Source organism: Lepisosteus platostomus, chromosome 2, assembly GCF_059453375.1.
Source record: "Lepisosteus platostomus isolate fLepPlt1 chromosome 2, fLepPlt1.hap1, whole genome shotgun sequence".
NCBI classification, from domain to species: Eukaryota; Metazoa; Chordata; class Actinopteri; order Semionotiformes; family Lepisosteidae; genus Lepisosteus; species Lepisosteus platostomus.
In genome coordinates this window covers 78,711,814-78,734,221 of record NC_142612.1, presented here as the reverse complement: position 1 = coordinate 78,734,221, position 22,408 = coordinate 78,711,814, and the positions used below count along the sequence as shown (strand labels likewise).

At 48.2% G+C, this 22,408-nt stretch overlaps 1 protein-coding gene across 30 annotated transcripts in view; it reads left to right on the top strand.

Annotated features, from left to right (window-relative positions):
* The window catches only part of dlg1a (discs large MAGUK scaffold protein 1a), a 173,168-nt gene that overhangs the window by 120,774 nt on the left and 29,986 nt on the right, over positions 1-22,408 (top strand). For all 30 annotated transcript variants that reach the window (XM_088621248.1, XM_088621039.1, XM_088621032.1 and 27 more), the window contains 8 exons: positions 3,137-3,187; positions 4,221-4,345; positions 4,700-4,869; positions 5,568-5,704; positions 6,962-7,106; positions 11,146-11,272; positions 15,499-15,655; positions 16,880-16,982. In XM_088621248.1, the coding sequence (XP_088477374.1) occupies positions 3,137-3,187; positions 4,221-4,345; positions 4,700-4,869; positions 5,568-5,704; positions 6,962-7,106; positions 11,146-11,272; positions 15,499-15,655; positions 16,880-16,982 (1,015 nt within the window). The remainder of the gene's footprint in view (positions 1-3,136; positions 3,188-4,220; positions 4,346-4,699; positions 4,870-5,567; positions 5,705-6,961; positions 7,107-11,145; positions 11,273-15,498; positions 15,656-16,879; positions 16,983-22,408) is intronic.

Sequence of the window (22,408 nt, the reverse complement as noted above, 5' to 3'; positions counted from 1 at the left end):
AAAAGGTAATGTACTTTAGGACGAGTAATATATTAATCTACAGACATAATAGAAGCTGTTATATCTCTAAATTGAATAATATTTTAAGATCTCTTGTATCAATGTAAGCAGTTCTCTTTTCCATGTAGATAGGTTTGTTTTTTTTTACATTGCATCATGTTAGGCCAGCTTTCATTTTATGAAGGGACACTTAGTACAGGCGTCCAAAACTGGCCAAGACCGTTTCAGCTATCGGGGGGGGGGGGGGGGGGCTACACTGGAACAAAATAAAAAAAACAGCTTTTCTTTTACTTTTATGTGTCAAAGCCCAGCTGACTCCTTCCCAGTGCACTCCGCGTTTGGTCTCCGAGCCTCAGAAAGAACGCCTAACGATCAGTTACACTCCGTCAGCAGGCACTGCGTCTTTCCTGGGCAGCTGTGTAGGGAGGAAGAGGGGTCTGTGCTTCAGAACCCTCCACAGCCGCAGGTATCAGAGCTGCAGTGTTCCCCTTTCCCACTGTTGTCCGCTGGAAACCTCCTAATTAGCAAAGTGGTGATATGATTATGCTTAATTGAATTTTGTAAAAATGATCTCATAAGCATGGCAACGTGAACCCAGATCCTCTATAATGTTATAAAACATTAAGGGGCCTCTAGCTGAGGTTCAGCATTAGGTTGAAACCAAGCAAAAAGCAGATCATATCCCACCTACCCCCCACCCATCCAGCCTTAACTCAATGACAGAGGTCTGAGGTGTTCTCCAAAGAGGAGTATTATGGATTCACATTCTTGATGTCAATTGTCACGTAAATGATTGTCAACATTTTTCCTTTATACTTTCTGCGATAAAAAAAGCACATATGTAATAAATTGCTGTCAATTTGTTTATGGAAGGAATGACAAATCATTATATAAAATCATAAACTTAACATCATTTTTTGCTAAAAATAACCCAGACCCTTTTGTCTCATGTGACTATAGTCCAGTGTGCAGTATTGTCCTATGAGATCTTACAGATAGTGCCACCACAAGTCAAAAAAGTTTGTAGGTGCATGCATACCTTGTGGAAGTTTATTTTTGATACAAGGCAGCAATTCTGCACCAGCAGCCCTGCTAGATCAGTGGAAAAGTGAGAAAATTGGATTTGCACAATCTGATCAAACCAAATCCAAAGTCTGCTTCTGTCAGGAGACCACGGTAGCTCCCCTACTCTTGTGCACAGTCCCCCGGGATCTTAGTGACCAGGCAGCCATGACCTTGGTTTGACCTCTCATCTGAAGTACAGTGCCTCCTGCAGTAGAGTCTCAGTGATCCCTAAACTGGGTCATTGCACTGGAAATCTAGGACCAGAGGGAGAGCCACCTACTGTTCCAGCAACACCATTTGCAGTAACCCAGTTTGCCTCAGAGGATTCTGATCCCAGTACTGCCCAGTCCCAGCCCTGCTTAGCTCCTGAGAGCCGCCGAGATCAGGCAGCTAAGAGGGAACACTGCTCCCTCGGTGTTAGCCCTCCGTTTGTTTGGAACCTAGTCTGCCTCTGTGCTTCGTCTGCTACAGCAGAAGCCCCACCTTGTCTTGCCTTCAGCCGTTATTGGCGACACATTACAGTCTCTCTCCTCCCATTGTGGCATGTGTATCCGTTTTCAGTGATACCGTGTGCGCCTCTCGTTATCGGAGTAACGCGGACTGGCCTGCGGCAGTGCCCGTGTTGGGCCCGTGACACGGGTGGGTGCCAGCGACCCTCGGCCTTCACTTCCCGGGGAAGCATGTGCAGCCGACGCCTACAGGCCCCTCGTCTTCACGACGCGGTTCGACGCGATGCTTCTGCTTTTGTAGTGTTGTGCGGGACGTGCGCTTTGTTGCTCAAGCTGTGCGCTTCCACTAGTCCTTCCTTCGGGCTGTTGAATTGATTACAGCTTCGGCGGCAGCCTTTTTTCTCCCTGTGATGCTGCTGCTCGCTCCAAAGAGAGGGGGCGAAAGAGAGTGTCATTTACTCGTCTGACTGCCGCCCCGGTCTCTGTGGGCAAGGTGAACTGCGCCATCGGCAACAGGGCACGGCACGTCACCCTGGAATGCAGTTCAAAATCAGTAATTTGGCATTTAAATCTATTTTCTCTCTGTCGGTTTGGCACCATTTTTTAATCTGAATGCAGATGAATGTTTGCTGCTGGTCATTGTATCAGCCTCTGCCTGCAGCTGAGTCTTCTACCCCTGTTTAGGGTGATGATCCTGTGCCCCTCGTTGTGGTTGATCAAGCGATGACAAAGTTGCTTGATTGGAGAGAGCTATAGCTTGGCACGATGCAAGTGCATTGCCTTTCAATTAAGGTTTGTGGTTTAGAAACACAAAGGCAGTTTGCTGATCGTATTACTGTTACCTCGGGTGACATTACAGTTCCCTCTGTTTTGGTTATGAATCTTGTCGACACAGTTGATCTGTGGCTAGTGGACAGAAGCAATCAAAACCAGGCCAGATGCAGAGGACAGAGGATCTGATTGTTGTTTTTTTATCACAGACTCAACAGCATTTGTTGTTGTCTGCCATTAGCCAGTCAGTTTCTCTTTCCTTCCTGTTTTAATCTGACTGAGGAAGGTACTGAGGCTGGCAGGCTACTTTGCTGAACCTGGCAGCATCTTGCTCTAGTCAGCATCAGACCTTCATACTGGGTGAGAATGGAATGAACCTCCCTGAGATGGGCTCTGGTCCTGTTGGGAGACCGTGGGAGAGACCTGTCTGAGATGGGCTCTGGTCCTGTTGGGAGACCGTGGGAGAGACCTGTCTGAGATGGGCTCTGGTCCTGTTGGGAGACCGTGGGAGAGACCTGTCTGAGATGGGCTCTGGTCCTGTTAGTCTGTTGGGTCAGAGTGCAGTGCTCAAATGCCTCACTCTTTTTTTCTTTGGTAATGTTACTGTAAACTGTTAATTAAAACATCAGAAATTGTTTCCGCTTGATCTTTAATTCCATTTTCTAAGGAAGAATAGCGAACTGATGGATGGCTTAGAAACGTCCACAGAAACAGCACACAGCTTCTTCTGAGTGTTGTTAATAAGCTCTCGTGGAGTGGCTGTCCTGCGGCTCTCAAGCCCGCTGTTGTTTGCATTTTCAGTTTAGTTAATTAAGCTGTTATTTATTATTATTTTCCTTCTTATTGACCAGGTGAATGGAACAGAGGCAGACTATGAATATGAGGAAATCACGCTTGAACGGGTAAGTGTTTTTGTCTTCCCTATGAATGCAGATCCCAGCTGTAGGATAGTTTTTATTTTTCCTACAACAGTACATTGGGTGATCTTCACCTGGGTATCACAGTACCCTTCTGTTGATGAAATTTCTATCCAGTGTCCCTTCTGGCTGTGCCATGCAAGTGTCCTGTCTCTGTTAGTCAACAGATTGTCTGACTGGTGCACAGTAATGGAAAGCCATTTCTTCTTTCTGCTGCTCAGCTCCCAACTTCCTTGAATTTGTGCCCAAAACAGCTCTTCACCTCTAGCTGTATACTTGCTGACTAGGGTTAGGAGGAATATTAAAGCCTTTGATAAATGTTGTAATGTAAAGAACAGAGAGGTGGGGTAGCAGTGAGCCATCCTAAACTATTTTAAATAATCTCCCACATTTATTACACCCCACCAAAACAAATCTTTTCCATATATAACTGACACCCCTTATGTGGGACAGAGGACGTACCTGTGTTGTATCCCTGTAGCAGTAAGCTGTTGCCTCTGTGATCAGTTTCTTAATCTGAAGACGTCCCAGCACATCCTGGACGTGCAGCATCATGTTTCATTTCTGTAAATAGTCGTTTGTTTTCATTTTGATCGTGCAATGCTGTCGGCAAGTAGCGTACATATTGCAATGACAACACATAAAACAACAGAGTCAATTTGATGACGACATGCTGGAATAACCTAGACATTTTGTGGATTCTCATCAGAGTTCCTTAACTTTATTCCCAAAGTGTAGTAGGCATGTGCGCCACTGGTCCTGTAATTAAATTGAGTTTGCTTACAGTGTTCCAGCTGCAGGTTCTGCCAGCCTGCCCCTCTCCATCTCCGTCCATCTGTCCGCCTCCTTACAACTTCTACCCAGCTGTCCTCCACGCAGTGTATTATCTGAATACATGCTTTTCAGGCCTCGTATTGATCACTTGTTCCCATTTGTTTTGTGTGCATGGAATGACAAAGGCCCCCTTCAGCATATGTGCCCCCTGAGGTCCTGCCTGTCTTCTTGTGTTTGTTTAAAGGGGAATTCAGGCCTTGGTTTCAGTATCGCAGGTGGTACAGATAATCCCCACATTGGAGATGATCCCAGTATCTTCATCACGAAAATCATCGCGGGAGGCGCAGCTGCTCAGGACGGCAGGTTGCGGTGAGTGTCTGTCCTCGCCCTCTGTGCGCTGTCTGGCTGGGGGGGGGGGGGGGACGAGAAGGAGGGGGGGGTCGGAGAGCGAGATGGGCGCGATGCCGATCTGTAGAGCTCCGGAGAGGAAGAAGCTCGGTGCCAGAGGCCGAGCCGGGGTTTGCTTTTTAAAACCGCTAAGCAATTTTAAACTTTCCCTCCACCTGACCCTCCCGCTCGTGGCACTAGCAGTGTCCCACCTCATGCCTGTATCATTCTGGGAGTTGCACCTCCTGACGGGAGCAGAGAAGCGCCAGGCTTCTGGCCCTTCGGTCTGGGGCAGTGTCCTGCCGCGGGTGACCGGTGCCGCCTCTTGCCCCACAGGGTCAACGACTGCATCTTGAGAGTCAATGACGTTGACGTCCGAGATGTCACCCACAGCAAAGCAGTGGAAGCCCTGAAAGAAGCCGGGTCGATCGTCCGGCTGTACGTCCGCCGGCGGAAACCCGTCACGGAAAAAATAGTGGAGATCAAGCTTGTTAAAGGGCCTAAAGGTAAGGGAGTAAGAGGCGAGCTGTCCGGGCTCAACCTGTGCCTTCTCTTCCCCTCCTGTGGGACATCCTGTGCGCACCTCCTAACACTTCAGACTTTTCTGCAGGCCACACACGCGCATAAGCACGTTTCTCAGCCAAGAGCGGCGGCCCACATCTTCTTCTGCCCAGGACAACTCGGATTTTCCATCGTTAAGCGCCCCAGTAAAGTGGAGGGTCGGCCGCGTGCCGGAAACCCGGAAGAGGTCACGAATGAGGCAGTTTGTTTGTTCTAGCGAAGCGGGTTTTTTTTTATTTGGAAACTAAGGCCCGGAGTAGATGCTGGTGCCTGGTGGTGGTTGTGTGGCAGGAGGCACACATCAGGGAGCACATTTGTAATCTGTAATTTTTTTTTTTTTGCTCCTCTGACACCGTGCGGTCTCTCAGCCTGTTGTGAAGGGGGTCTCTTGATGACGGCCGCAATTCCCAGCTTGCTGCGAGTTGGCCTTTCTCGCTATTAGTGTAATTGGAGCAGTGTTAAATGCTCTGCTCTTAACTGGGTCTTCTCTAATTATGGAAAAAGACTGCGAGCATTATAATTAAGCAGTGAATCTTCATCACTCTACAGATTGATTTGTCCTTACAGGACTCATTTTGTATTTGAGTTTAACCTGCAGAACAAGGAGGCGAGGAGGCTGAAAAGCTGTTTTATCTCCTTCCAGGTCTGGGCTTCAGCATAGCTGGAGGTGTTGGGAACCAGCACATTCCAGGGGACAACAGCATCTACGTCACCAAAATCATCGAAGGCGGCACAGCTCATAAAGATGGGAAGCTTCAGATAGGAGACAAACTTCTGGCCGTAAGAAAATGTTTTTTCAGTCCCGCTTTGTCATCGCTCCTGAAAGCACCTGAATCTCCCTTGCAAATATCGCCGTGTTTACAGGATGCCTAGCTGGTGTCAGCAGTATGATAATTGCCCTGCATCCTTCTGCAATTGTTATTCTAGAGCCTCAGGTGCTGCAGCTCACTGGCCGTTATGCCCCAGCTTGGCACTGGCTTGCTAGTGCCCAGTAAATAAGCAGCAGTGGGAAGCGTTTCTGTATCCACAGTTCTGGTGTCATTGCGTTTGTGGGTTTATTTTATTATTTATTTTATGTATGCTTTATGCTTCCCATTTCTGATTGCAGGTTTCTTATTAGGGAGGGTGCAGTGGGTGGTGCTGCTGCTTCACAGCTTCAGGGTTCAGGGTTCAGATTCGGTCCCGTCGTTGTGGACTTTGCATTTTCTCCCTTCGTCTGAGGGATTTTTTCCTGCCTGTGCTTTGGTTTTCCGCCACCGTCTAGAGATGGTGCTGCTGTCGAAGTTAATGGGTATTTCTGAATCGTCGCCCCGTGTGCAGGGGTGACAGATGTGAGTGCGCCCTGAGATGGCGTCAGGTGTTGTGCCCTTTGCATGCTGAGATCAGCACCAGTTCACTGTGATGCGCTAAGGAACAAAGTTGTTGACGAGTGGTTGTGTGCATTTCATGCTTGAAAAAGCTTTACTGAAGAATAGTAGCAGATCACTTGTAGTTCAAGTTTAAGACCAGCGTTGTATTACAGATACAATTGTTTTAAAGATGACTGAGGTGTTACAGCATGTAGTAAATTGGAGAAGAGTGGATTCTGAATGTGGTCTTTATCTGTAGTGAGAGAGGCCCCCACTAATATTGTGTAACTTGCAAATGATATATTTTGACTATGGTTCTGCAGTTTTCCAGAAACACCTTCATTCCTTTTCTGTTTAAAACGAAGAGCTCCATTTTGGATTCTAGGCATTTCCAAGTCATTTTCATTTCTCTCCCTGTGCAAACGGTACGTGAGACGAATAAGATTACTGCTGTGAAATTGCCTCAAAACCAGAGGCGTCTTCTGTGTGATTTTTATAACCATCACGAGCCACGCTTTTCTCTTCCCCTTTAAAATGTCATTTGTTCCTTTTGAAGTAATTCCTTTATCTCAAGTACAGTTGCAGAACAGTCGGGATAAACCAGAGGAAAGCCCAAGCCTTCCCTCTAAGTCTGCATTAGCTCCGTGCAGCTGGGCTTGTGGGATAATGCAGGTGTGTGTATTTGCAGGTGAACAGCGCTTGCCTTGAGGAGGTGAGTCACGAAGACGCCGTGACAGCCTTGAAAAACACTCCGGATGTTGTTTATTTGAAAGTTGCAAAGCCAACCAGTGTCTTCATGAACGACAGCTTCGCTCCCCCTGACATCACCAACTGTGAGTGTTCTCCGACTGCCGGCTCTGTTGCGGTGTTACACTGGGTGCTTAGACCCTGTCGCTAAATGTTTTGGTGCACGTACCTTTGCAGCTGATCGTAAGTAGGCAGGATTTGCACAGTTATTGAAACAACTGTCCCCCTCCCCCCATTAAACCCAAATATGTCCCCTATGCTCCAATCCCTCATAAAAGAAGACAAGCTGAAACCAAAAGTGATAAGAGCAAGTTTCAAAAGCTTAAAGGTGTCAATATTACAATACCCGTGAGACACCAGACTTGGTCATTTAGCTCCCCTCGAATTGGGAGTTTATTGGCAGTCAGATGGAACATTAGTCCTGGGGCTATGACACGACCCTGCTCAGATCCTGTCTCGGCTTCAGAGGGCAAGCGTGAGCCTTTGCTGGTGATCGCTGCTCACATATGGCCATGGGGGATGTGGGTGGCAGATTTCAGGGAACATCCATACTTCAGGAAGGTCCTCCAAAGAGCTTCTCAGTTGCTGGAGTCAGAGGCTTTTGGGACGTCCCTGCAGAGCAATTTATGCTGTTGGTCTTTCTGCCGGGGATGAAGAGCAGTGAAGGTTTGTCAGCTGTCTTAAAGCACGCGTGGACTGATCCCCCTCGTGACGTGCCATATTGCCATACTGATCAGCTGTTGCTGCGAGACGCACACAGCGGGAGCTCTGAAGCCCCAGGAGCAAGAGAATCTCGGGAGCTGCTGTCCTGCCCTGCTGCAGCCAGCGCACGCCCTCGAGAGGCCCGATTCAAGAGGCAGCCCGGGGGGCCTGGGGGAGGAGTGCAGGCCAGGCGCTTGCGTTGTGAAAGATCCTAAGAGATTCAGTAACCCTTGAGCTGGGAGATCACACAGGTGGGAGAGTGGTAAACGTGGTGAAGAGGAATTTTCATGCCTCATCATTTCAGAGGGGGGCAGTGGGTGAGAGGTGGGTCTCCTGAATGTTTGTAAGTGCTTTGGATGCCAACATACAAGTTGCGGTATTCTCTTAAGGGAGCGACAAATGCTTTCATCTGAGAGTGCATCTGATGCCCATATGTTACTCCACTCCAGGCAAGAGGTGATTAACAGATACCATTAGCTGTCCAAAAAAAACCTTTCCACAGAGCTGGAATTCTTCACACGTCACACGGCAAAATGCCCATCGTCCTCCTGCCTCCTGTTTTCCCCAAGAACATGAGCTGTGTGTGTGTTTTGCTCAGAGGAAGCTGGGACCCAAGGACTAGTGTTTAAGACCTTAAAAGCCCAAAGCACTGCAGGAATTAGTCAATAAAGTAAATGGCGTATTTCTGAGCTCCTCTGCCGCGGTGTCGGTTCTTCCCCCGCTAGTGGTTCTGTACGTGACGGGAGATCGCAAGAGATGATGCTGGGTCCTTCAGGTGTGCGGAGCAGTGACCAGTGAACCCATCCGGCCCCACGGCGGGGCCCTGTGCCCTTGCTGGGATGAAGCGGCGGTCTGGTACTGTGTGAGAAAGAAGCAGTTGCTCTTAAAGCCGTGTCCACTGTCGCACCTTTCAAGAGCTGTTGAATCTCGATCAGTCTGAACTCCAATAACCAGGCCTTGAGCTGCAGGAAAACGGATCTTGGAAAACATTATGCAAGCTTTCACAACGTGATTGTGTGCCGAAAGCATTTTAAATGATTTGGGGAAACTAGAGTAATGTTTTTTTCTGTACATGGAGTAAAGAAACGGTGGCCAAGCTCTTCTTTGCCACTTTGGGGAAGTTGGAGAACAAAAATTTGCTACCCATTCAAAAACAAATTGTACTTAATTTTTGTTTTTAAAGTGTTTAAAATCGTCCCCTTAATTCAAGCCGTTTTAAACTGTTCAATAGTTTACGAAACCACAGCTGAATAGGATGCTGCCTGTCTGTGTGGGAATTGTTTTTATTCAATAACTGTAATAGAAAGGTCTATAAATACACCAGAATTTTATACCAAGAGAAGGTCATTACATTGCACTGGTCAGCTTTCTTTGCTAAGATAAAACAGCTTCGCTTTTTAAGAATAGTAGTAATGTTTCGTGATGGAAGGGCTGTTTAAAGTAAGTTGCGCTTCCTGACAGTTTGAATCCGTGGAACTGAAAAGGCTTTGTGTCTGCTGGGCTGCTGGAAGCTTGCTGTAATGAACGGAGCAGTGCACAGCTGTGGCACTGCTGTAACTAAGGAATAACATCCCGGGAGTGCAGCAAAATTAATTTTTTCCATCCCAGAAATCCGAAATGAATAATTTAGCACTTCTGTGTAATTTCCAAAGTTTGATGACTTGCCTCGGTATTATTGTAGGTCCTGGACAAGGACTCTGGGCGTAAAACACATGAAGGACAAAAGCAAATTCGGTCAGGAGCCAGATCACATGGAGCTCCAATTTGCTAATCCATGTTGTAATATACCAAAGTGCTGAAGTTGAGGCCGCGTTGTGTGATGATGGATTCGCATTTGCTTGGATGTGATCTAATGGAACATAAGGAATGAAAAGTAATTTTATTAAGTGTTTAAAATCACTTGCCACTGAGTTTAAGCATAGAAATAATATTTCTAATTGCTAATATTAATTATTAATTTCTAAATAATATTCTGTATCTGCCATTTTGTCAAGATGCAATCTAGAAAACATTTTCAGAAAACCTGGAGTGCCTTTTGAAAAATCTAAAATATGCTATTCCAAGTAGTTTAAACATCTGCTAAACCGGAAGGAAAAAAATCAGCCCATGAAGGTCTTACAAGTAGTTTTTTGCTATTTTAAAAAAATGTATTAAATCATAATTCAGTAAATTAAGTTTGAGTTTAATTTAGGCTGTTGAAATTGAAGATTTTATTTCATTTGAACAAGATCTCTTGCATAGAAAAAATTCAGACTAAGGGTGGATTTACCAGAAAATACAATCTCTTCTGTGTTCTTGAATACTTTTTATCTTCAAGGGACATCAGAATTGCATTTAGCCGCTTTGTAAATCTGAAACATTTGCTTATGAAGGCTTTGTCTGAACTTGTGCCCTACATTTACAGTCTGACAAACATAAATCTTCTGTCTGTAATTTGTTTGATCTTGCTTGGGTGCAATTTTTGAACAGTAAAATTGTTTTGAAATATTTATAGAATGCTTTAGTCCTCTGACTAGCCCTCCTCGTCTCTCAGTAAATGCAATACTGAACCTTTCGAAAGCAAATAAAAATGTAAATCTCTCGCAAGGTTCTGCATGATTAGTTCCTTCATCATCATTCCATTCCTCCTTCTTAAGCTGTCTGCCGTGCTTTAAAATAGATCTTACCTTGCCTCTTCTAATCATCCGTTGTTTATTATTGTTCTGTTTCTGAGATTGCTCTTCCACAGCCAGCTAGTAACATGACACATAGCCTGAGGCTGGAGCTACCACCTGGCTCCTCTGTCCCACGGCTCCTGGAGACTGTTCAGAGCTGAAAATCTGTCCTTTGACCGCAGAGCGTTTGATAACTAGTCGTGTGGAGGGATTTTTACACTCCACGCCAGCGTTAACAAGTGTGCAGCACTTTTCTCTTGGTCAGACTCAGCTCCTGGGAATCTTTCTGAAGATGTGTCTGGGTGGTCTGTGTAGATTTGGAGCCCTGTGTTTGTTAGCAGAGCCTCAAAAGCAATTTGAAAATAGGTTACAAGCTAAAATGATGCATTTAATGCAAATAAAATGTGATTATTTTTAAAAAGTCAAGGGGAACATTTTTTTTCCTTTGTTTTCTGATATATGACTAGATGTTATTCCATTCTAATACTGAGTACATGTGGATAAAGTAGTTACGTTGATTTACAGTAGCAAAAGACTTGCTGTTAGGATTCATTCATGTTGGTTTAAGGGCAAATGTTAAAACCAGTCCTAACATTTCCAGGGCTGTCACAGTCATTACTGCAGCCTTGTGCCGAGTGTCCGCAACAAAACAGAAACGCATGCAATTGAACATTTAGATGGCATAGATAGTTGTGTTCTGTTGTGTTGCCATGTGGATCTGAGGATGATCTCGGGGTGTTGGCATTAACCTGCCTGACTTTCCTTTCAGCCTATTCGCAGCACATGGAGAACCACATCAGCACCCCCAGTTACCTGGGACACGTGCTACCGCCAACAACCCCAGGGAGGTACTCCCCCATCTCCAAAGGAATGCTGGGAGATGAAGAGATGACAAGGTAACCTGCACGAGGAACTTGGGTCTTTCTCCGGCACTAAGGGATACTGTTTCAGTAATGCACAGCTGTCAGACGGCGGATGTTTTGATGGTTTTTCTTACTAATTTACAGTGCCTAGCTGATTTTCTGATCTGTAACATTCTCCCTCCCCGTGTGTGACCTGTTGTGAGGCGGAGGCATGTAGTCCCCTCGGGGACTCGTGGGGTTGGGGAGAAATTCCCCATCCCGCTCCGCTCGTGTTTGCGTGGCGGTCAGCAGAGGCTCGCCGGCCTTGGCTGAGCTGTGGTGGCGCCTGTTTTCACTCGCACCTCTCAGGATGAGCGACCTGTCGGGGAGAGGGGCCAAGGCTCAGACACGCGAGCCCCGCTTGGCACATGGTCTCCTCGCGAGCCCCCGCTGCCGTCGCCCCTCCGTCCCTGGGGGGGGCCCGCTGGGCTCGCCACCTCGCCGCTCCGCAGAGCTGAGACCGACACATACCGTTCTTAACCGTTTATTGCGCTCAACCTTCCTCGATGCTGACCCTGTGATTGGCTTCGGCGCCAGACACCTGCGAAAGACATCGCTGTCTTTCAGGGACCGGTGAGCCAAGGACTCGGAATCGTCACTGCTGAAGTGATTTTTTTTTTTTACACACTAGTTTTAGGTCATTGAACAAAAATTCAAAAATAAATCGTTCTGTCCTTTTTAGTCGGAAAATTCAGATTGGAACCTTTCAGCCTTGCAGCCTTGACAAGGTGTCTTGCTGGTTCCTGAAAGTTATTAATCTCTGTTATTCATCTTAATTGTCGGTGCGGCTTTCTTTCTCCGTGCTGTGGTGTATGAAGGCCAGCACCAGGGGGCAGACCTGCTGACCTGAATCTGAGAGCCGCTGTCCCTGACCCCGTTCCTCATTCCAGAGCCCGCGGGCCAGAGAGAAACGAGGTTACATCACAGTGGCGCCAGTGGTATTGGGTTGTCAGAGGAGCAGAAATCTTCTGCAGCACCAGAGTTCCCCCTTTTCAACCTGAGTTGAATTCCCATGGCAAAGACATTCGCTTTACAGGGCTAATGGATTCTTTGAAGTGGCTTTTAACGGCGATCAGTGAGCTGAAGGTTCAGACGGGTAGCTGGTGTGTTTGTTGCGAGATGCCTGACCTGTAAAACCATGAGATCAGATGTGGTTTTACTGAGTAGCTCAAATGAGGCCTCAGCAAGTTTGTTAGAACTGATTTGCCCGGCAGTAAAGTTATAGAAAAACGTGAAAATCGAAGCACACCGTGGACTATACTTGTTTCAGTCATGCATCTCCAAGCAGCTCTGACTTGCAGAGTCTCTGTACAGGAACAGGTACAGGTGCCCAATTATTGATCAATTAAGAATAAAAATGAATCTCTCTGCTGTGTGCGATTGTGATCAGAAAAGGCAAAGCCTTTGGAAAAAGTTGCCGTTATTACCACCTAGTTACCATTATTGGTAATTAATGGTAGTAGCATATCAATAGTAATCATATTCAGCTGTTTCTTGTCTTACAGCAGTGTTTTAAGCTTTGAAATGTATATGTTAAATTAGCTGTGTTTATGGGAAAGGGATATTTTACGCATGTTTCCATGACATCTGGAGATTTAAAAATGGACGACAGTGGGGAAAGCCAGCAGGTCTGCTTTCAGGCTGTGTTTGATGTTCCTGCCATGCTGGTTCATTGCAAGAGGTAGATTAAACCTTTGAGACAAATAAAGGCCTCATAGACCAGGGCAGCTGAAAGGTGTTGTCAGGCCAGTGCAGAGCGGACTCCAGCAATGCTGGTTCCCATCCAGGGAGTGGGAATGAGGTGCCTTCCTCGAGGCACAGCGGCAGGGACTTGCTGTACCAGGACCAGCCCACCACCCGTGGGTCCAGGCGCTTGTCCACTGCGCTGTGCTGCCCCCCGGAGGCAGAAGGGGGGCAGTAAACCAGAAGCCTGGGTGTGTCATCGGTTCTGCGGCTGGGAAGGTCTGTGTCAGCAGGAGTGAGGCTAATGGGGTGTGTGAGACGGCGAAGGAACAGCTGCCTGTTCATTGAGCTTTTAACCTGAGTAAGGACTCAGGAGAGCTGAAGGCCTTCTTGTCCTTGGAAGTGGTGCGATTCACTGTTTCTCAGAAGCTTCTGGGAGCTGCCAGGGGTTCGTGTCCAGGCGTGGTGGGTGCTGTTGGTTTCACCCTGGGGACAAAGAGGGGGGGAGACCTTTGGTGAAAATTGCATTGCACCTGGTCAGGAGTGAGGCGCTATGTAATGCGAAAGGTGATTGAAAATGAGCGAGCCAGGTTTGACCTCGCTCTCTCTCTCTCTCTCTGTCCCTCGCCAGCTCACGTCAGAGACGGATTCTCTTGATCTGGCTGTCCAAGGGGATGATGGGAACACCGAGTCCAGTGGCATGGGAGTGGATTTATTTTTAATGTTTTTAAGGCCAGTCAGTCAAATGCCTCCGTCATGCGTGACGTTAGGACTGATAAACAGAGGAGCAGATGGTGATTGTCCAGCAAGATGCTGTCTTGGGGGGGAAGCGAGCAGGCTCCAGTTCAATGTGCGTGTCGTTAAGTGCTTTACGATGTTCAATCCAGTCTAATGGAAGGATTTGCGTGGCATCAGAGACAGCAGTGTCACCAGAGATGTCACACTTCAGAGGGCAGATTTTGTGACGCTGGCTGTATTAATGTAAGTACGAAGAACAGAGAGCTAATGGCTGGCAACATCTGTGAACAACATTTCATTGGATGAGTGTTAGGTTGATCTTTCGGCTTCTTCTGGCATAGATTTAGCCAACGTCCTACCGTGCAAGTGAAATCCCATTTAAATACAAATTTCAGATCCTTGGATTTGATGAGCCATGTTGGTAAAATGTGTGATTTCAGGCTGACTGTGCCCACTTGTATGTGATGGAAGCAGTTTTGCCCCCAGTGTTTGTGTGACTGTTACTGTATCTGGATGAAACTGAGTGTGTGCAGTGCAGACTGACCTGCTCTGTAGGGCGTGCCTGTAGTCTGTCTCAGCCTCGTGTCTGGTGTAGCAGTGTGCCAGGGGGTGGATGTTTCACTAGTTTACAGCACATTTACTGAAAGTGCTTTTTCATTTTTTTGTTTTCATGTGTTCAGTTTTTACAACAGCAATATGGTTTGCGAAGACGCTAGGAGCCCTGAGCATCTTGTGAGGAGCTCCTGCCAAAAGCAGTACTTCACTGCCCTCTAGGGGCATAAATTTGAATGGCAGATAAAAATTTTATCAAGGGCCTCCCACTTGCGAAAACAATTTTTTCTTGAGCCGTTATTCGCTGATAAGAAAGAAAACGTCAATTCTAATTTACTACTAAGTCCTGCATTTTGCTTTTTCTTTGCATCTTGCAGTACAGGCACTGCTGCTTTTGTCCACAGAAGCCTAGCAGTGTGCAGTTAAGGTATGAGACTGCTGTTCTCCCAGTAGTCCAGCAGAGGGAGTGTTCTGTCAAGTAATGATAAGAAGAAAGAAGTGCAAATGCAATAAGACTGTAGAGCTCGGGTTTGTCGTATTGGTCTACCTTCGTCCTGTTTTATACCTAGTTTTCAACTGGGGATTAAAATCGGGCACGGGCTGCTTTCCTCAGAATATCTCCTGATTTGGCTAGCAGACGTGCTGCTTGTGAGAGAACAAAGTTCAACACTGGCGAACGTGTGTGTTTCACTCTGATCCACAATAAACCACACAAGCGCCCGGAAGACAGGAGGGTCTTGCAGGCTGTGCCAGTGCACTGTGTCCTCTTCTGCCAGATGAGCTTGTGAACTGAAGATGTCACCTCTGTCCTCTCGGGCACCTGTCCCTGCGTCTGACATTTTGGCTTGCAGCTATGCAATTTTAACTCATTCTTTTTTGTCCACCCGAAATCAAAACGCACAGAGACAAGGGCATGCCCATACGTTGTTTTGGAAGTCGCTGAAGCTAGATTTACACCTTGAGTTCTGGAGAAAACGTACTTTGTTCTCCACGTGACGTCTGGAAAAGACGGAGAGCAGGACATTGGCTTTGAGCCGCACGGTGGAGACGTCTGCTTTCGGTTCGTTTGGCTGGTGCTTGTATCCACAGCAGCCACTGCCTGCAGCTCTCTATCGCGCTGGGCGCTGGCCGGAGTGGGCTGAGGCCGCGGGTGAAGTCCCGGGGTCGAGGCCTCGCCGCCCGGCTCTTCTCTCTCATCGCCCGCTGGGTTTCTCACGGGCCGCGTCTCTCCCCCGTGTGCCTTCCAGGGAGCCGAGAAAGGTGGTCCTGCACCGAGGGTCCACGGGCCTGGGCTTCAACATCGTGGGGGGCGAGGATGGCGAGGGCATCTTCATCTCCTTCATCCTGGCAGGCGGGCCGGCCGACCTGTGCGGGGAGCTGCGGAAGGGAGACCGCATCGTCTCGGTAAGGGCGCGGGGCGCTGCCCTCCGCTGTCGGACTGGCAGGGCATTCGCCGACGATAAGGCCCTGTGTCTTGTCCTCCTTCGATAAGCATTTAAGAGTCTAACGGTTTTTCCTCATGTAATCTTTCAGAATTTGCCCTTTGATCCAAATTCAGAATTCGATGGCCTTGAATAGAGGCAGCCTGACGGCACAGGCAAGTGTAAGCCTGTGCCCCACAGGTGGAGAACAGCACCTCTGTCCCCCATCGTTAATGCAACGCGAACGGGAAGGCCTGCCACTTTATTCTGCAGAAAACATTCCTTGGTGGCGTGATTTCAGATGCACCTGTACCCTAATGTTATGTTATTTTAGACAAACACTCTCCTCCAGGAACTCTGCTGGCTGTTCCTGAAGATTTAAAATCTGTTGATTCATTCTTCAGAGACATGATCTTTCCAGCCAGGGCTACTGCCCAGACCTCATCCTGAGTGCCCCATGCTGTCCAGATTTCACAAACGCCGCCTCAGTGTGCCAGCGCACTGCAAAATCTGGTTAAGAGCAGGCTAAATGCATTAGAACACAAGGAAGAATCCTGGTCTATACACTGAAATACCTTTGTATTCCTAAATTATTTATGTGTGAATGCACGGCAGAGCCTGAAACAGAAGGTTTAGCTCTAGTCATAAGACATCCGAGAGCCTTGAGCAGCGTCTCTTGACAGCACATGAAACTCTCATTGATTTTGCCAGGAGCCTGTAGATCCTTCTACCGGTTACACGCTGTATATAGAGGCTGAAATCAATAGTTCATTTAGCGTGGCGTGTGAGATTCCTCGGGGGGGGGGTTCACTGAGCCCTTTAACTCGTTCAAGTGCAGACCTGTTCACTGAGGGCTGATGTTGCAGCCTCGTCGCTGGGTGGTCTGGGGAGTGTTCCTCTTCCCATCCAGACGTCCGCAGTTCCTGGCTGCCGGGGGGGGGATGGGATGGGGGAAGTAGGCTCCCGAGGGGTGTGTGTGTGGGAAGTGAGCGTATGCTAGCTATAGGAAGCACCTCAGATTTGTTGCCCCCACACTGCTAACATTGACCAAAACGGGAGGTTTGTTGCCCCCACACTGCTAACATTGACCAAAACGGGAGGTGGTGTTGGTGGTGTGGCCTCCCTGGCAGCGCGGCGCTCGGGACCTGGTCCGGCTGCTCAGGAGCCATGCCTGCGCTCAGCTCCCTGACCCCGTCCTCTCCCGCAGGTGAACGGGGTGGACCTGCGCAGCGCGACGCATGAGCAGGCGGCCGCGGCGCTGAAGAACGCGGGACAGACCGTCACCATCGTGGCGCAGTACAGGCCGGAGGGTGAGTGGCCGAGGGCGACGCGGGAGGGAGTGCTTAGCGGGACACTAGTGCGCACAGGTGAAAGGGGCCTGTGCAGCATGCGCCAGGTAGGATGTCTTATTATCGCAGTAGCTGTGAAGAGGGATCGGATGCAGAGCTCGGTCCTGAGAATACCTCTCCCACTGGGGGTAAGAGTCCTCTTCTCTCTGAGAGCTGGGGTACTGAGTACTGTAAGAGCGCTTAACAAGGTGCTTCGCAGTTGGAGAGGTGGCGCATTGTTCTTTTTTGATCTGTATGCACGGTTCTCCAAATGCATGGCTCAAAGGAGTAGTTTGTTCATTGATTAACAGGGCAGGGTTTGGAAGGAAACCTCTCCATCCGTCTCTAGCTCAGCAGCTTCGCTGGTGGAGCCTCTCTTGCAAATGGGTTTGTTGGTTTGCTTCTGGTGATAGGCGTTCAGTTAGCCTGCATTTTTGCATTTTAATTTCCAGGTGTTTGACCCCATACGCACAGCACATCCACTGTACAGAAACAAAGGGGTGAGCGGTGTTCTCTGATGCATTTCTGCTGCCCGCGCAATTGTTTCCTATCATGCTGTTTTATTGGCTGCCTGTTCGAGTGGCAGTGCTGGCCTTCATTGTCAGTGAAGCCCCAGTTGTGCAGTTGAAAACTGAAAGGCGCCAGGTTTGCTGAAGCCTGTCTTATGTGAAGACATCGGCAGTTTGTTCTCCAAGGATCTTCTGCGTATCTTATTTCTGTTCTGTCCCGCCTACAGAAAAACCTACTGTGTTTTTCTGACTCACTGGTGCTGCTGTTTCCTTCTAAGAGTTTATTAAGCAGGATCTGCGTTACATATGTCAGCTCTGTCCCCATGCTGCACTAAGTAGGCATGAGATTGACTTTACAGCACTTATCAGGAAGACAGAACCTCTTCTGGCATTAATAGTAGAGCAGAATCCGCCTACCCCTGAGGTCTAAGCTGTAAGTCATTACTCTTGGATGCTGAGAATAATAGCTTTCCTCAAGGTCTGCCTCTTCTAGATATGCTGTAGAAATCAGTCATATTTTCCACCTGAATGTCAAGTTTTGACAACTGTTATATTCTGATACAAGACAGTCCCTGAACTAGGTACGTACTTGATTGCAGCTTCACGTTAAGGCAGGCTGATAAGAAAAAAACTTGCACGGTGTTTCGGTTTCTACTTATTGTGGTGAAGGTTTTAACTATTTAGCTTTGTCGGCCTTCTGCCTTTAGACTTGGAATAAGAATATTGGAGAAGACAACTGGGTGTTTAGGAGCCTGTTTGGTTCTGGAGCACTTGCTGGTCTTGGGTATCTCCACAGGCTGTGTTTTCTAGTCTTTGTTCTTAAGCGTTTTCCTTTTCTGAGGTACCGTAATAGTGGCACGGTCAGTTTGGCCTGGTCGGTCAGTGTTTTTTAGGCTTCCAGCCTCCATCACTTTCTTCCCTCATTGACCAGACTGAGCTCTGGATCTTGTGCTGTTCATGTCCAGTGAGCCATCAGGTTTTCAGCAAGCTTTTGTATCTGTGCCTGACGTGCCAGATGATTGAAAATAAAACAACAAAATATTCGTCAAGCCGTTTTTCTCCTCCCTTTCTCAAAGGGTGAGTTTGGTGCTGTGAACACTGGCTGCTGCTACTACAAAGCTCTCTCCGTCTCGGAAATGCCATTACTTTTCCCACAAGGTGTAGCTGTGTGGCCGCCGTGCTGAGCCACTAAACCAGTGTCAGGTGCAGAATCTGATTCAAGCTTCGTAGGCAGGCCCCTTACAGACCTTTTCCTCGTGTGCTGGGTCAGGCTGTTGGCCGAGCAGCGTTTGTGTCCAAGCTGTTGCCTTAGCAGGCGTCTCGGCACCTTGTCCTACGCCTGGCACGCCGGGCAGAGCCGCGGAGTAAACAGCGGGCACCGGCACTGGCTCCAGCCTCTTTCTTCCGGCCAGGAGGCAGGAAATCAGGATTAGCGAGCCGCGTGGCGGGGAGAGGGCATCTGCGCCGCCTTCTGACACGCGAGCTGGGGGGAGGTGCTGTCCCTGGCATCGGTGCGGTCGGGCTGGGCTTGGACTGGCATGGGGCCTCCTGCGGGGACGCGAATGAGCTGGACTCTGTCCAGCGCTGCTGAGGAAGGAAGGTAGCAGCTCTTGGACATGGAGCGTCTCCTGCCTGGATTTAATCTACATGATCTTGCTGGTGCCAGTAAGAGATCAACTTGTAGGAAAAGAGGCTTAGGTTAGTCAGCAAAGGAGCAGGTAGAGGGTTTATTCCATGCTGAAAAGAGAAGAAAGGAAACGCAACGTTTCGGCTGGGGAGCTTTCTTTGGGTTTGCCAATCCGAAGTATGCGGCTTTTATATGTGAAGAAGGCTCCACAGCCGAAACGTTGTTTTCTCTCTTCTCTTTTCAGCATGGAAAAAACCTCTTGTTCCTTGGCAGCCTACCCATGCTGATGCAGCTCCCCACCTGAATTACTTTAGATTCGTGTGTACTGCAGTTCTTCAAACAGCTTTTTTCTCTTCGCTGTTTTTTTCGTCATGGCTTACTTTCCTCAAATAGTGAGTTCTGTGTGTGGCTTTTATGTGTTGGTGTAGAATTGAAAATGGCCCCTATTGCATGACTTTTTTTTTTGTTGACTAGCTATTTTATTTTTCATGCCTCTGTCTTTTGTCCCGTCTGCCTAAGCTGCAGTTGCAGAGCTGCTGGTCATGTGTCAGTGGGCTTGGCACGATCGAGTGCATCTTAACGGGGAAGACACATCAGGAACGAACAGCTTTCGTTAAACAAATGAGTGGGTATGTGCTGGGTTCGGTGACCGGGGCAAGTGGTGAAACTGGGAGAGGATCTGAATTAACCATTTTCTAGGGAATCTTATTAAACCTAAATAGTAAAGGTATAAAAGCACTTGTCATGTAGAATCTGTAAATAACCTGGGCTGCATGGGTTCCTCCTGGATTCTGTTGGAGTGATACACGAATGAAGGCCTGGAGAGTCTGCGTGGCTGATCTCAAGCCTCGTTAATCATGCTTGCGCGGATCAGCAGGAGCTCCTGCTTTTAAAATGTCAGTGGCGACACTGGAAGTGGCCTGGTGACTGGATCAGCGACGACAGAGCTGTCCTGCAGTGATGTCGGACCCGCGCGGAGACGCGCAGCCAGCCTGTGCCATGAGCGCCACACGGCCATCTGTTAACCTCAGCGCGCGGTCCTTGGTCCTGTGATGAACCGTACTTGGCCTGAATGGAGGATCAGAACAGAAGTACCAATCCCATGTAATAGGGGGTTTCTGCCTTAGAGGCGTTCGTTCAAAACCTCACAGATGGCATCTTCACACCATGGGATTCTCGGCTGAGATGACGACAAGAACGATTTCAGATTAGAGTGTAGCAGTTTATTCTTGCTTAGAACGCACAGCGGTTGTCGACGCTTCATGCTCGCAGAACGGCACGTGTTAGGCAGCACGTCTGCACTAAAGGGTTTCACGAGTCTGATATTCTCATTTGCTGTGTGTCAATGTATCTTCTTTAGAGACCAGCTTTTTTTAGAGTCTATTAAAAAAAAAATGTTGACACTCGTTCACATCTGTCCTTTGGCAACTGATGTGGTGCCTTTGCACTTGCAAATGATAAAATAGCACACCTCTCTCGGTTCTTTGCAATCAGTCCTTCTGGTTGAATGAGGTGTCGTGACTTAAAACCGTACAGCACAGTGCTGTCTTGAATCACTATTCTTCAAAGTCCAATGCTATTGCACAGTTAAATACTTGGAATAAACGCTGTAAAGGGCAGCACTCCTGGATGTGTAACCATGCATTCCTTAGCGAGTCATCTTCAATTTTACCTGTCTCCCCTCTAGGAATGAATATTAAATACTCCTTGTTGTCTAGTTTATTTTTGGAAACAGGTAGCCATTCTCCTATGATCTTTGCATGCGTAGTTGCACAGACACTGAGCCAATATGCGTGTGTTTGCTGTGGAGTCCGGTCAGGGCCGTGCACAGTGCTCACCTGTGTGACTCCTGTGAGCTGCAGTCTGGGCCTGACGTGGGACACGCACCCCCCCCCCCCCCCCCAGAATGTACCACCAGTGCCGAGATGCTGGAGTGGAGGCAGACAGTGCTCATCTCTGCAAACTCCCACTGGATGCATTGGTGCGGTGCCAGATGGTTCTTCCCTGACTTTATATTGATTTAAAAATAAAACTCCCTGCTGTATGAAAATGGTAAAAAAAGACCATTGGGATTGTGCAAGTGTTTTTCACCCCAGTCTGTTTGTTTGTTTTTTTCCTGTGGTGCAGTTTGGGCACAGGAATTTAATTCCTGCAGGGTAATTTCCACCCCCGACGCAAATGAAGCCTGCAGATGGCCGGGGCTGAGAGCAGTGGGGCGCACGAGAGAAGGATCAGGTGTGAGGAGGATGTTAAGTGTGCTCTGGGGGTGTTAAGAGTAAATCAAGTTAATGCACTTGGCTGTTTGATTTATTCTCAGTAATTTGTTTCAAAGGCAGAACAGAAACCGCAGATGTGTGTCACTCTCTCATACTGAAAGTCATGGTGCAGCTTGGCTTGCTTCAGCAAAATTATGCACGCGTCTCTTTTTTTTCCCCGTGGCTTAAAGTCTTTAGGAGCGGGTGAGAATAAAGGAAGGAAGCTCAGGAAACGCGGTGAAGACCTGTACCGAGGAAAGGAAGTGATTAAGTCGGAAAGTGTGAAAGGCGCCGGGATTCACAAAATCCTGAAAGACGGCAAGACTTCGCCCAGCTGTGCGGCTGAAATGATCGCGCTGACTCACCCGCGTGAGCGGTTTAAATTTAACATCTGATGGGGGGGCGGGGGGGGAACCCGCTTTGATCATCGGTACTTACCGTTTTGACGTACACCTGCTGAACTCCTCGCGGTGCTCGTGTTGTGAAGCCCCGGTGTGGCATGTTGTCGTGCGGCCGGACACTGCTGCCCAGGTGAGAGGTGCCCCCGGGAAATGCCAGTGGGGGAGACGGGTAGTGGTCGTGGTAGATACAGCAGTAGACTGGGAAAATCAAGCCGATCCGGCTGCGCTCCCCCGTCCCTACCTCTCGAGCTCATGTGACTCCTCCTGGCTGCTCTAGACTGGTGCTGAAACGCTGAACCCTTTTGCGCTTCTGTTTACAAGCGAAAACGTGCCTGACCGTGATTTGGAAAAGACCAGGTCTTTCATGGCAATCGCATATTGAAACTGATTTCAAGGGGAGCCAGTCACTAGCCTCTTGATCTGTTGTCTCCTGTCTACAGATGCCTGCTGTATTTCAGCCAGCTTCTCTGAAAGCTCTGTCTGGAACTCTATCGATCAGCCATGTCTTTTGTGACATAGGTGACCTTCGGTATTATCAGCAATATGATGCTTTATGCAGCTTTTGGGCAACCAGAGACTTGACTTCTGGTACATGGAACCAGTATTGCATATGCGT